This window comes from Vigna umbellata, chromosome 6, assembly GCF_029865625.1.
Source record: "Vigna umbellata cultivar VRB3 chromosome 6, Vumbellata_1.0, whole genome shotgun sequence".
In the NCBI taxonomy this organism is placed as follows: domain Eukaryota; kingdom Viridiplantae; phylum Streptophyta; class Magnoliopsida; order Fabales; family Fabaceae; genus Vigna; species Vigna umbellata.
The window spans coordinates 23,858,877-23,873,128 of NC_142170.1; the positions used below are offsets into that span (position 1 = coordinate 23,858,877).

At 35.4% G+C, this 14,252-nt stretch overlaps 1 protein-coding gene across 3 annotated transcripts; it reads left to right on the top strand.

Annotated features, from left to right (window-relative positions):
* Positions 1 to 207: 207 nt before the first annotated feature.
* On the top strand, positions 208 to 3,646 carry LOC124834546 (transcription factor TCP4-like). Of its 3 annotated transcripts, none has more exons than XM_047309255.2 (3): positions 208 to 839; positions 1,244 to 2,690; positions 3,056 to 3,646. In XM_047309255.2, exon 2 carries the CDS (start codon positions 1,700 to 1,702, stop codon positions 2,642 to 2,644), a length of 945 nt encoding a protein of 314 aa, XP_047165211.2. In that variant the 5' UTR covers positions 208 to 839; positions 1,244 to 1,699; the 3' UTR covers positions 2,645 to 2,690; positions 3,056 to 3,646. The 3 variants fall into 3 exon arrangements, with proteins under 3 accessions (XP_047165211.2, XP_087949559.1, XP_087949560.1); XM_088093433.1 differs by lacking the exon at positions 208 to 839 and adding an exon at positions 846 to 1,161; XM_088093434.1 differs by lacking the exon at positions 208 to 839 and adding an exon at positions 846 to 1,138.
* Positions 3,647 to 14,252: the final 10,606 nt, after the last annotated feature.

Sequence of the window (14,252 nt, forward strand, 5' to 3'; positions counted from 1 at the left end):
TTAATTAAAATTATGATGAATTTTCTCGGAAAAAGGTTATTGAATCCGTCTCCATGTTCTCTCTTTTGCTGTTTCTTACCTTTTGTTTGTTTCCCTACAGCCTAAAAAGGATCCATCAGGCTGGTTAAATGCATGCGGCCTGTTTGACAATGGGTTTGAATGAGGTATTGTAAGAAAAAATTTCCTCTCTTGTAGGAAGCATTAATTGAGTTGGTAGAAAATTTGAAGAAGAACTTGATGATAAAAATGAGAGTGCATGATAGGGCATGCAGTTGTTTTAGAGGAAGCACTAATTGCTTAACATAGAGGAAAAGGAAGCAACAAAATGTAACATGTCATGATCAAAGCCTTGAAAAAGCGTGGGTGGAAGAGATGGCCATTGATAGTTACATGTGTATCATTCATGAACTTGATAATCATAGCTCATCACTAGCAACGTGGGGTTATTACAGTTACCATATAGGTTAAAGGGTACGTGCAGTAGAAGAGGAAAGTTGAGGTATCATTATCATTATCGTCTGGAATGATTGATGGATAACCGCACCCTTAAAGTATGTGTAGTGTAGTGCAGTTTATGTGTATGAAATAATGCATGTTGAGAAGTGTGGTTTTGCTACATGAATCTGTTTAGTTTTTGACTGTTGAAAATACCCGATTGACTGAAAAAGAGAAGGTTGAGATCCAAAGAGATATATATAACTGCAAGAGAGCATAGTGACATGGTTTCTTAACATTTGCGTTTGTGGGGCTACCAACTACCAAAATATCTTTAATTTCATCTCTGACCTCACCCTGCCACGCTTGGCAGAAGCATCCGCAAGCTTTTTCAATAGGCCAAGGTACCTTTTCCCTTCTCACTCTCTGTCCATCAATTCTTTGCTGCAAACCTTTTGAGCCATGTGATATACCCTCACCTCAAAGTTCAATAAATCAATACTTGAATGTTCTAGTAGTTTGTGCTTTTACCCTCCTAGTACAACAGGTTCAAGTTGAAAAAAAAAAAAAAAACTGCTGCATGTTAATTCTTCTCCAAGATTTGAGTTCCCATGTAGATGTCATCAGTTAACTTATCACAAATCTACTGATTTACCCTGTCCTTTTACTCTCTGTAGAAGAAGAGAACATAGATAAGATTACCGTAGGTCACATGAAGAAGCATGAGTAATTAAGCTTTTTGTTTGTATATTTTCTTTCATATGGTTTTGTGAGTGGGTAAAAGGAATCTGAAAGATTGCAATTGCAGGTGTGACCTTTTGGGACCAGCACAGTGGCAGAATTGTCACAATTCAAAGCCTGTGGGTAGCCGCAGCAGATGAAGGACTACGGGCAACTATAGTTAAGGGCAACAGCAAGCAAAGCAAAGTGTGTCTGCCTAAGGAAAACCTATGAGAAAACAAACCCTTACAAGAAAAAAATAATAGAGCCGCATATAGAAGAGAAAAGGGAGAGATATTGAAAAAAAAAAAAAAAACTGGATTTCAGTGGGAATCAGTATCATCCACCAAGTCCTATACAAAGTCCACATGACTCACAACAACAAAACTTGATCAGCACACACACAGCTCATTATCAGGTATCTCAAAACCAACCTTCATATGTTGTAGGTATAGGAAGAAGTTCCCACGGAATAGAACCATCTACTTTGGACCAAGCCATAAAACACAGGAAGCATAATAGAGAAGGAACATTCACAAGGGTCATGAGGAGCAGTGTAGGAGATATTGTTCAAGTGGAAGGAGGACACATTGTTAGGTCCACGGGTAGAAAAGATCGCCACAGCAAGGTCTATACTTCCAAAGGGCCTCGTGATCGCCGGGTTAGACTCTCAGCACACACAGCCATTGAGTTCTATGACGTTCAAGACAGACTTGGCTATGACAGACCAAGCAAGGCTGTGGACTGGCTCATCAAGAAGGCAAAGTCTTCCATTGACAAGCTTGCTGAGCTTCCTCCATGGCATCCACCTATTCATGAGGAAAAGCAGAATGATGCTGCAGGATCAAGTGGAATCATGGCCGTTGAACAACAACAAGAAGAACCTCATCAACAACAGTCAGAGTCTTGTGGCTACAACTTTCAGCTCCATAGGCAACTGGGGGCCTTTATTTCTACCCATGTTGACACTGACCCCATCAATTTTCAAACCAACAACAACTCAGAAGATCTTGGCCTATCTCTCCACTGTTTCCAAGACCACCCTGGCCTTATTAACTGGCCATCGCAACAAGGTGCAAATCAAGCACCTCCTTCAAATGAGCACCAAATTCAAACCCTTTTTGCTGGCTCAACCCCAGTTTCGTTTGAGAACCATTATCAAAGAACTGTGACTTGGAACAATGAAGCAACAACCGGGGATCATGTGAGCAGAATGGGATTCTTTCTCAACTCACAGCCATTTATAGGCCAAGGTTCTGCTTCAGCTTATGCTCAAAGTGAGACCCTTCAGTCCAGTTTTTCATTTCCAATGACTTCCTCTGAGCATCAGAGGCCCCAACCAGTTCACCAACCTTCCATCTTTGGCAGCAGGTTTGCTGTCTCTGATGGATTAACCGGTTTCTGCATTCCAGATAGAATTCAAGATGTGGAAGAGAACCATGGAGATGCTTCCAATAGGCCATCTTCTTCTCCTAGTTCTATCCACTGACCGACCCCACAACAAGAACTGAACAATGCTGTAGTCTTCATATCAGGTATTCTACTCATAATATAGTAGTGTTATATCATCTTACAATCTACTACTTTATAAAGAAAAGACTAAATGAAAACACATTTAATACTTACTATGCAAATGAAGTAGAAGGATTATTAGGAATATGTTGAAAGAATATTTAGAATTGTTCCTGATAATAATAGCACAGTTGTCATAATATGCCTTTTATGGAACAAATATTATAAACTAGGCGAAGCAATATCCCATGCAAAGCTTCAATCCAAGCAACAAAGCTATTTATCCCCCTCTTCAATTAACCACTCCTTGTTAAATTTCTATAATGCATTTTGTTTATTGAGTGCGAACATTTTTTTAGTTTTCTCTCATGCATCTCATTACATGCAGGAGTGTTCTCTACCAGATTTTGGAACCGAGTGAAGATTATTTAGGCACATTGTTATGATCTACAAAGATTTCCTTTCAATTTGACTTTCCTTTTTGGTTTTAAATTTAATGTGAGTTCCCTTCATTTTACCCTGCAATCTATATGTATAATCTACATTGATGAAATTGTCATTGAGTTGAGTTTGGTGGTTATAGTCCTTACTGTATTTTGAATGTTGAGAAAAACATATTTCATCTGATATCTGATGAAAATCAGAAGTTCCATGTCCATTCTTGGCAAAACCACATCTAAAGAAACAGGATCTGATTTGGACTTATTCTTCCCTCTAATAGGAAGAGATGGCTTCCCTTTTCCTTGCCCCTCAAGTACGACCCTTAAAGGAACATTTTGGAAGTCAAACATTTCCTTAAACCATATGGTCAGTAACAGTGTATTTGTTTGTCAGCTTCAACTTCACTCAATAGTACTGTCATTGAAAACTAGAAATTCCATATTGTATGCACATTATTTGTTTTTGTTTCTGACTTAAAGGGCTGACACCCCTTTGCATTTAATGAGATTTGTGGAATAGTTCCAGCATTTTCATGAAACTCATCTATTTTCTTTTGCTCTTTATGTGGTATATTCATGCACGTGGTTGTTGAAACAGCAGAAATAATGGTCAATATCCCTCATGATGAGTATCCCCTAAACATAACTGTAGGCTTACAATCAAACTATGTGACATCAAGTTTAGAAGAAAAGTTAAAGAACAATAAATTTAGAAGAAAACTGTGTTGCAGGCTATTAGTAACTAACTACCTATACATTGTTTAATGTGTTAGTGTTAATGCCACTTTTTACAAAAGAAAGTCAAAGTTGCCATGTTGAGCATCCTAGAATATGAATGCTCATCCTACCTTTCTAAGACTTTTACTGTGCATACTTGAATTAAATCAAACTTTAATGGATTGTAAATTTAATATGCTAGATCTATGAAACAACTTAATCTTGTTCATAAATATTTTGCAGCATGTTTGGATTGCTGTTAAGATCCTTCAAAAAGCATTTTCAGATCAAAAAATACAAAGAGTATCCTTCTGTAGAAGTATGTTTGACACTAAAGTACTTTTCAAACGAATATCCAAACATAGTAGGCTAAGGTTAGAAAATGGAAAATCTGATTCTGCAAGTCTGGTGACCTTTAATGATTCACAGACTTGCCAACGTGATTAGCAATAAAACTTCCTTTTCTCCTTAAATCACTTCCTAATAAAAGTTATAATTGTAGCTTATTCACAAAAGTGAGAATGGATGATGATGATCGCATATAGTCCAAAATTAGTTTCTACATATAGAGAAACAAAAGGTGCACTGATATTTTTAGCAAGAGAGATTGGTGTAATCACTGTATCCAAATTAGTGGCAAAACACAACACATCACGCCTCTATACTTTTTAAGAAAAGGAAACAAAAAAGTAATGGCACTTCCATAAAAAAACAGTTGATAAATATTTTTTATTATGTTAAAATATAATTTAGGCTAAAATATAAAAATAAAATGTATACATTAAGAAATAGAATTTGTATTATATATTTTTAAAAATTATTGGTTTTTTAATTTTAAAATATATTAAGAATAAAATAAAAATATGAAATGTGTCGGGAAAATCTTCATTGTATATAGTACTGTTTTAATATATAATTAAATATAAAATATAAATATGAAATGTATGCATTAAAATGAGAAATCTCGTTATATATTGTGGATGATATTGAAATTATAATTTCTAACAAGTGATTGGACACATATTACTTAGTTTATTAACATTGGTTTGATTCAATGTGATAAAATGGATATTTTGTGCTGAAATAAATCAGCTGTTTTTTCAGAATTATCCATAAAGTTTGAGTATAGTAAAATTAAAATGGTAAATTAGGTTTAGGTTGGTAAACTCAATTCATTTAAAAATAATTAAGTATTTTAATTAGTTTGCTCATCGTAATCCATTTCGTCTTGGTCCTTAATCAACCGATTGGGCAAATCCTTTTAAAAGAAAAAAAAAATAAAAAGCAAAATTCAAAATTTATGTTCAAGTTTTGTCATTTACTTTTTTCAGAAGAAATTATTTATCTTGAAAAATTAAAATATGTCTTGGTTGTTATTGTCGATTTACTTTATAGATTTAATTTAATGCTAAATAAATTAATATTTAAATAAAATGTAAAGTAAATGATAGATATATCTTACATTTTACCTAAAAAATTTTGTTTAAATTAAATTTATTAAATAAATAGTTTCAATTATTTTCTATATTTTTTGGCAGGTAAGTGTGTAGAGATATATTAATCCTATTTTTTATAGATATCAAAGATTTTTAACTCACTTTGGAATTATGTACCAGTCCAATTCATTTTTTATGGGTTGGACAAAAGAGGAGAGGCATTCTTCCTACACCCCGCGTATTTCTTTATGCACCCCAAGTTTCTATTGTCATGCCATTTTTACCCTAAATATACAATATATTAAATTAATTAGGTAAGTAGTAATTATTATTGTTAATCACCGCTACCTACCTCTTGTAAATATGTATTGCACTCTTATATCGTTATTTACTTTTTTAGCGTATTCTCAAGTCATTTTTCTTCATTAACCACAAACTGAATTCATTTCTTCACAAACGAAGAAAGTTTGTATTCTTCGTAACAACGCTTGGTTTTCATGTTGGTTGAAGTCAGTTGAAGTCAAATATATTCGTGGTAGTAGAAGAGAGTTGAATCTACAAATGTTTGAAATATAGGTATGTATTTCATGTACACGATTCTATATGGAGTTTTCTGGCAAGAATCAACCGAATTTCATAATTTTTTTATTCTTTGTCCGTGTACCAGATTTCAAAACCAATTTTTAGAATTGGTAACTAAATTTCAAAATCTTTATGAATAGTACACTCTAACAAAATCGAATTTCAAAATTTAATGACTATTTTTAGAAATTAGTAAATACAATCAATACACATAAATCAGATTTTAAAATTTTTTTTTAGTGATGATCACTAAATTTTGAAATCTAACATTAAAATTTGTTATTCACCTAATTTTGAATTTTAGTTTACCAAAATTATTACTAAATTTTGAAATTTGGTAAACATTTTAGCAGCGCATTTGGAAATATGGTGAAACTTGTGTACTAGATTTTGGTTACCAAAATTCGAAATCAAGTAAGCACCATATTAGTAATCAGACTTCAAAATCCGATAAGCACAACTTTGGTAACTAGATTTTGAAATCCTGTTTTAGTATTGTGTTTGTTGAATTTCAAAATCCAATTCTGATATTGTGATTGTCAGACTGGTGCATCATAATTTTTGCGTGTTAACAACGACCAAGAAGGGAGGTGAATGTGTTTCTTTTCAAAATCATGTGCCTTTAAAAAATTTCTCTCTAATTAAAGTTACTTAGTAGATAATTAAACAAAATAAACAGAATAAGGGAAGAGAGAAATTTGCACAAATAATTTTATATTGGTTTGGATCAAAAGAATCATACGTCTAGTTCCTAATACCTCAAAGAGATCAACATTTTCATTATCACAAAACCAATAAACCTTACAATCCCATAGATACAAAGTTTAAGGTTTAGAAAACACCTTTCTTGAGACCGCAAAAAATAATACTCAGTTCCCTTGAACACCACAAGGGATGGACACTTCCTCTGAGTACTCATGAAGGATGACAGACTTCACTTAGCAATAGCAACAACACTTGATCACACTTGTAGTGAAAGTTCTCGCTCTAGCCCACATCAAGTTTCCAAGCTTTTTTAGAGAGTTTCACAAAAACCCTACCTTCTTACTTCAATGAGTTATTGTGTATCTTGAATAGAGTCTAGAACTTCTATATAAAGACTTCACTCAGTGGCACCTCCAAAATCCGTTGTCAGACTTTTCTGCTGCAATAATCAATTATCCCACTTTGGTAATCGACTAACCATTAAATGAAATGTCCAACGGTCAAAAACATGTTAGAAAACTGCAATAGCTAGTTGTTATAATCGATTAGAGTTAAATATATTTTTCTTCCCTCAAGTATCAAGCGTTTTTGGGTTTCGTCCCTCTTTTAAACTTTACTTCACTTTGATCCTTTACCTTAATAAACTCTAATTTTTAGTCCTCAAAAAGCAACGACGTTAACTTTAATCTGATGTCGCTAACTGTGTGCCACATCACTTTTCTTTTTTTCTGAAACGTGTCAATCTGCATCTTTAGACATCTTTAGGCCGTGACACTTCTCTCTCTCTCTCCCTTATTCATTTCCATCATCCTCTTCAACCTAGTTAGCTCATCTCACGATTGGTTTTGTGCGTGGAGGTTGAATCACGAATAAAGAGACACGAATTAGAGTTTCTCTGCGGCGGCAGTTTAGATTTGCTATGCAAGTGCGAATGAGAATCTGAAGATTGAAGCTTGCGCGAGAAGTGAGGGTGACACGTGGAGTGAGAAGGTGAAGCGAAGAGAGGATGAGGATGGCTTACATTTTTTTATTCATTTAAATAATTTAGCAAAGAGTTTCAGTGGAAGTACTTTGTCCAAGGATAAATTTAGATGAACGGAAAAGGAGAGGGAAAAATTTTATGTCAATCTCTCACCACTATTAGACAATTTTTGTAGTTTGGGGAGGGGAATGAGAATTTTCAATGTAATGCTCAAGACCGACCCTCTTTTTTTTAAGTTTTTAAGAACATTTTGAAGTTATCTAATTTTGAAGTTCTAGCCTAAAATCTGTACAAACCCATGACAGAAAAATATCACAGAAACAGAACCAAAACCAAAACTAGTGTTTCTACAATTTAGCAACCTAGAAATGATTTATTCTCAAAAACAAAGAAAAAAAATGATGCATTCCTAAAAGGCTTCCTCACACGCTGAAATACAGCAATTTACAAAATGCATATTTTTATATTATATTCTCCATTATATATTACATCTCCTCTGAAATTCTTTTCCATTCTCTGTTCCAAAACCTTTTCAGCTTTCATTGACAATGTTACCTACTTTGACAACTAAATAAAGACATTTTTTAATCGTACCATTTTCAAATAATTGTGATAGACAACAGTTAAATTTTATTTTCTAACAAACTACATTGAGATAGATCATAAATCATCTTAGGTATTTGTTGATTTGGCTTCTTGATTTTGAAATAAGTTTTGTAACATTGAAAGTTGCAACTAGAATAACTATTCTAATTTTCAAGTAGTCAGGGTCAACTTCAAATAAATACGTGTACAATTTGTCCTGTAACTAACTCCCCAAGGTTAGGGGGAGGGATTATAATGATAGATCAGGTTCTTCCCGCAAGTTCCTATTTTCACCCTCTCAAATGTTAAACAAGTATTTTTGAGTAATATGGAAGAGAGGGACATCAAGTCATCAACTACCAAAGCAACCACTAACCACTAGGGACTTGTCTACTTTGAAAACATGACAACTAAACTTATTAGTATGAGTTAGTATCTCTTTTTTTTTTCAGCAGTTACATTGAAGTCACAACAGAAACATTAACTCAAAAAAATATTAGAGAGTATCTGTGTTGAAAGAAAAAACAAGATAAAAGTTAATCCAAAAAAAATAGTAACTTATTTTACCTTGGCAGATGAGACAATAGAGTTAACAATTGCAAAGTTTGGAAGTTTTCTCTCCTTTGGCCTTAATGCAAAAGTACTTTGCAGTCAACTGCATAGAAAGATAATGAATGCCTTTTGGGGCAGTCCTTGCAGCAAGATGTACAAGATATGTTGCTTGATGTCGTTAAGAACGGACTTGCTCTTAAACTTGACGCTTCATTGTATTGAGCTTGGCAGCCATATTAAGGAACATTTTGATAAAGCAGACAAGAATTATCTACTGTTTTCTAATAAAAAAGGTCTCAAACAAACAGTGATGAAAACAAATGAATATTGTGGTTTTACACCAATTATTGTCATATACTTTTCTTTCTTCACTGTGATGCCAAATTTGTTGGCGAGATTTAATTCATCTATTTAAAACGTTAATTATTTAGTTTGATACGAATTAATGTCACCAAATTTGGTCTCGGTATCAAACCCAAACACAACTTTGGAACTATAATAAAGGTATTGTATGTCCCCACTATTTCATTCTTCTTTCCCAATTTCCATTTTTGTCTTTTTTTAAACTTCGCAGATTCAAGAGCGGCTTTAGAGAGGGTATAATCGGTTGATTATTTGAGTGTTTAAATTTGGGCATTGGTTTAGAGTTTTGACTAACATGGTGATTTTGAATCAAGTATGGAGGTTTCACCTAGGAACAAAAGAACGGTTACCACTGCCTAAGCAACATGGGAGAGGAGGAGTACGATAAGGGGTAAGGGAGGAGGGTGATTGTGGTGCTTGTGATGGCATCGTTGACAACATTGTTGAAGTCTATTAGGTTCCTTTATTCAAGGAACCAAAACAATAGCTTGTCTTCTCACTCACACACTCAACAACAGAAAAGAAACTGTATGTATATGTATTTTTATGGGTTAAATATGTTTTTAGTCCCTATACTATCAAGCGATTTTGGGTTTAGTCCCTCTTTCAAAGTAAGGTACATTTTAGTCCTCCTCCTTAAGGAAACTTTGATTTTAGTCCTCCAAAATTAACACCGTTAAAAACCAGCTGACGTGGCTAACGGTAGACTGACATGATTTTCTTTTCTTGCGCTGAGTCAGTGTTTCTCACATTTTCTCCCTCTCTCTCCCTCGTCTCTTCCTTCCATCTTCTACCCAACCTCCCTACCGGTATCACCTCCCACCGAGCTCCAAATTCACCTCCCTACAACAAATTTGGATGAAGATTTGAACATATATATTGAGTGGGCAGTTATGCAATGCATTTCTGCAAATAAATGGGCATATGCATTAGTTATTGCAAATAAATGAGCTTAGTGAACACTAGGCCCCTGAAATTCTGGAAGGAAACCTTTGCTCTTCTTTGTAGTGTAAGTCTTATTGGTCCTTGCTGCTAGTCAATTTTTTTGGTTGGAATTTGAAGTGTTGAAATCGTTTTAGTGTGAGGAGTTCTAGCAACCACTCTTTTCTATTGATTGGAAATCGCAAAATTTAGTAAGCCCTACTTCTGGATTAACAGAGAGAAATGAAACTCATAACATGATAATTGGTGGGAGCTACCAAATTTTGTGATTTTCAATGAATAGCAAATAATGCAAACATTATTCTCTTCTAGGATTCTTGTTATTTTAACATGATAAAAGAAGTCAGAGTCCCCTAATGAAGTTTTATCAGCTTTTCAGAGTCACTTGCTCTTCTTTCTTAATGTACCCTGGTTTTCTTTGATACTTTATTATTTTTTGTTAAGATTTTGCCATCTCTAGAATTACTGAATCTTGAAAGCCTGCTTCAGTTCCCTTTCTCAATTTGTCTTTTAACTACATGTCTTTGTATTGTTGTTACTAGCAGTATATGTTTTACTGGATCAAGTTGAGTCCAAAATTTCTCTTATAGTACAAATTAGAAAAACGCCATATTAGCCATTAATTTTCATGATTGAGGTTATTTTGTATTGCACTCATTATTCATGTTATCAAATATTAACAGTTTGCTCAGAGAGATGAATGGACCATGTTATCAAATATTAACAAGTATCATTACTTTTTGTTTTCACCGTTGCAAAATTGCCACTTAGCATTATTAAAACTTGTAAATTGACATGATTATATATTGTTAGGATTTAATGGAAAAGACTATTGTCCTTGCCTTGGCAACTGGGCAGAAGCGGTTTAGTGCTTCTCTATGCAAGCTTGTTGAGAAATATGCTGAAATTTTAGCTAGTCAAGGGTTATTGACTACAGTAATAGAAAAAGTATTTCTTGTAAAGGATTCTTGATTGAAGAGACCTATGTACAAAATTCAGCTTCTTGTTTTTCTATTTTTGTCCAATGTTGAAGCTTTCTGTATACATGTCTTTTCTTTACTTTTTTGTTTCCTTTTCAAATGGTTAATTGCTTGCAGAGGAAGAGTTCAAAACCGCTGCCTTTTTGAAAATACTCTCTTTCTATGATTTGAAATTATTCCATGTGTTTCATCATCTAGGAGTCAGTACCCATTCAAGTACAGCATGGTGTTTCTGGAATTCAATATCCTGATAGCTATCAACAGCCGTTTGATCCTAGATACGGAAGAGGTTATGGTGCTCCTACTCCACCCCAGCAACCTCAACAACCTAATTTGTTTGTTCTATCGCAGACCACCCAAGTTGCACAAACTCCCCAAGTTGCACAGCGTCAATGACCTTTTTGCAGAGGGTGGGGAGGTTGGGTAGAAGATGGAAGGAAGAGACGAGGGAGAGAGAGGGAAAAAAGGTGAGAAAAACTGACTCAGTGCAAGAAAAGAAAATCATCTCAGTCTACCGTTAGTCACGTCAGCTGGTTTTTAACGGTGTTAATTTTGGAGGACTAAAATCAAAGTTTTCTTAAGGAGAAGGACTAAAATGTACCTTACTTTGAAAGAGGGACTAAACCCAAAATAGCTTGATAGTATAGGGACTAAAAACATATTTAACCCTATTTTTATTTCCTCTGTAATGTGTAGAAAGAAAATACAAGTATAGATCTCCCCCAATAAAGCCTCCCTTCCTCCACTGGCCAAGAGGTCCAGTCTAAACCCAAACAAAATATCTCATACCCTCCTCGACATCTCAGCTTTTATTTATACTGTCTCTTTCCCCCTAACAAACTAACAAACTTTCACTTTTTCGCTATTTACTTCCCTCCTCTTTTATTCCTTCTTACATAAACTTGTAATTTCCTAACATTACATGCTTCCTCAACATCAACCTTGTCCTCAAGGTTGAAATCTGGAAACTATAATTTGATATACCGCACTTCTTCCCAAGTAGCACCCTCCAATCCACCTTCCTGCCATTGTATTAACACTTAGGGTAGCTCCTTTCCTTGATACTATACGGTTCATTTTTGGAGGACTTTCATTGGTCGATACACATGTTTATCAGCCTGCAGCTCTACTGGTAGTGCGCCCTCAACATGATGTGCACCAATAGAAATTTTCAACTGTGAAACATGGAATACTGGGTGTATTCTCGCTGTTTCTGGTAGCTGCAGCTTGAAAGTCACTGGTCCTACTTGTTTTTCCACAAAAAATGGGCCATAATAACGTGCTGACAACTTGGGATGTAATTTTGTAGGCATAGAAACTTGCTTATGGGGTCTGATTTTAAGGAAGACCTAATCCCCTTCCTTTATCATGGCTTCCTTTCTTTTCTTATTAGCATAATAAGTCATCTGATCCTGGGCCCTTGCGAGATGATACTGCAACTATTTTAATGCTTCATCGCGGGTTTGCAGATCCTAAGCGACTACTTCAACTATTGTCTCGCCTGGTATGTAGCTTATGATGCTTGATGTTGGTCTCCCATAAACGGACTCAAAAGGTGTGCATTTAGAGGCTCCTTGGTAACTGGTGTTGTACCAGTATTATGCCCATGGCAGGACACTACTCCAAACCTTGGGTTGTTCAGAGCTGAAGCAGCGTAAATATGTCTCTAACACCCGGTTTAAGACCTCGGTTTGCCCATTCGTTTATGGATGGTAAGTGGTGCTCATACGAAGTTGTGTTGCCTACAAGTTGAAGAGTTCTTTCCAAAATAGGCTGATGAAAGTAGGGTCTCTATCACTCACAATAAATAGTAGAATCATGTTAAGTCTAATCACCTCCTTCACGAAAATTTCTGCTATAGATTTAGCCGTGTAGGGGTGTTTGATGGGAATAAAATGGCCATATTTACTCAACCTATCCACTACTACCAATATCGCGTTATATCCTTGGGATTTTGGGAGTTTCACCACAAAATCCATGCTAATTTCCTCCCATATCGCCTTAGGAATAGGGAGTGGCTAAAGAAGTCCTCGGGGAGAAGATGCTAAATACTTATGTTGTTGACAAACTAAACAAGCAACCACATATTCTGTTACGGTCTTCTTCATGCCCACCCAATGGAGCGAATGTGTCATTCTCTTGTAAGTTCTATAAACTCCCGAGTGTCCTCCCGTCAACGTGTTGTGAAATTCTGCTAATAATTTAGGTATCCACTCAGACTGGACAGAGAGGACTAGTTTCCCTTTATAGTGTAATCTCTCATTCTCCATTGTATAAGCCGAATGAGAGTTTGGATCAGCTTTTAATTCCTTCATAATTTTCTTCAAATTAGCATCCATCTCCACCTCCTCCATTAAATCTTGAAAATCTGGCCAAATCGGTCTGGATATCATTTGCAACACTTTTTCTCCCTCCTTCAATTCCTCACCTTTCCTTGAGAGCCCATCCACCACCTTATTGGATGCCCCCGTCCTATATACAATATCAAATTCATATCCCAGCAATTTAGCCAGCCAATTTTGTTGGTTTTAGGTAGTAATACGTTGCTCCAACAAATCTCTCAAACTCTTCTGGTCAGTATAAAGAACGAACCTTTGTCCCAAAAGGTAGGGTCGCCAGTGTTGGATGGCTAACACAAGTCATCAATTCCTTCTCATAGACCGATTTGGTGAGTGACATTTCTGACAGAGCCTTGCTAAAATAAGAAATCGATTTTTTGTTCTAAGACATAACTACTCCTACACCAGTGCCTGAAGCATTACATTCCACTTGGAAGGTTTGGGCAAAATCAGGTAATGCTAATACTGGAGTCGTGGTTACTACTGTTTTGAGTCTCTGCATTGCCTCTGCCCCTGCAATCTTCCCATAATCTTTAATGAATCTCTTGTAGTATCCAGTCAGCCCCAAGAATCCTCTTAGCTCTCTAATACTTTTAGGCTCGGGCCATGCTATCACCATAGAAACCTTCTCCTCATCCATCTCAACTCCTGCCTTTGAAATTTTATGCCCCAAATAACGAATTTTCTCTCTCCCAAATTCACATTTGTTTTTATTAGCAAACAATTTCTATTATACTAATACCTCCAAAACTTGGTGTAAATGCTATATATGTTCATCCCAAGACTTACTATATACTAATATATCATCAACAAAAACTAACACACACCTCCTCAAAAACGGCCTTAGGACAGAATTCATCAAATATTGGAACGTGGTAGGGGTGTTTGTCAACCCAAAAGGCATCACGAGAAATTCATAGTGCCCCTGATGTTTTCTAAAGGTTGTCTTATGAATATCTTCA

What these genes read in the sequence shown, in the direction of transcription:
- LOC124834546 (XM_047309255.2), top strand. Translation starts at nt 1,700, where the DNA reads ATGAGGAGCAGTGTAGGAGATATTGTTCAAGTGGAAGGAGGACACATT.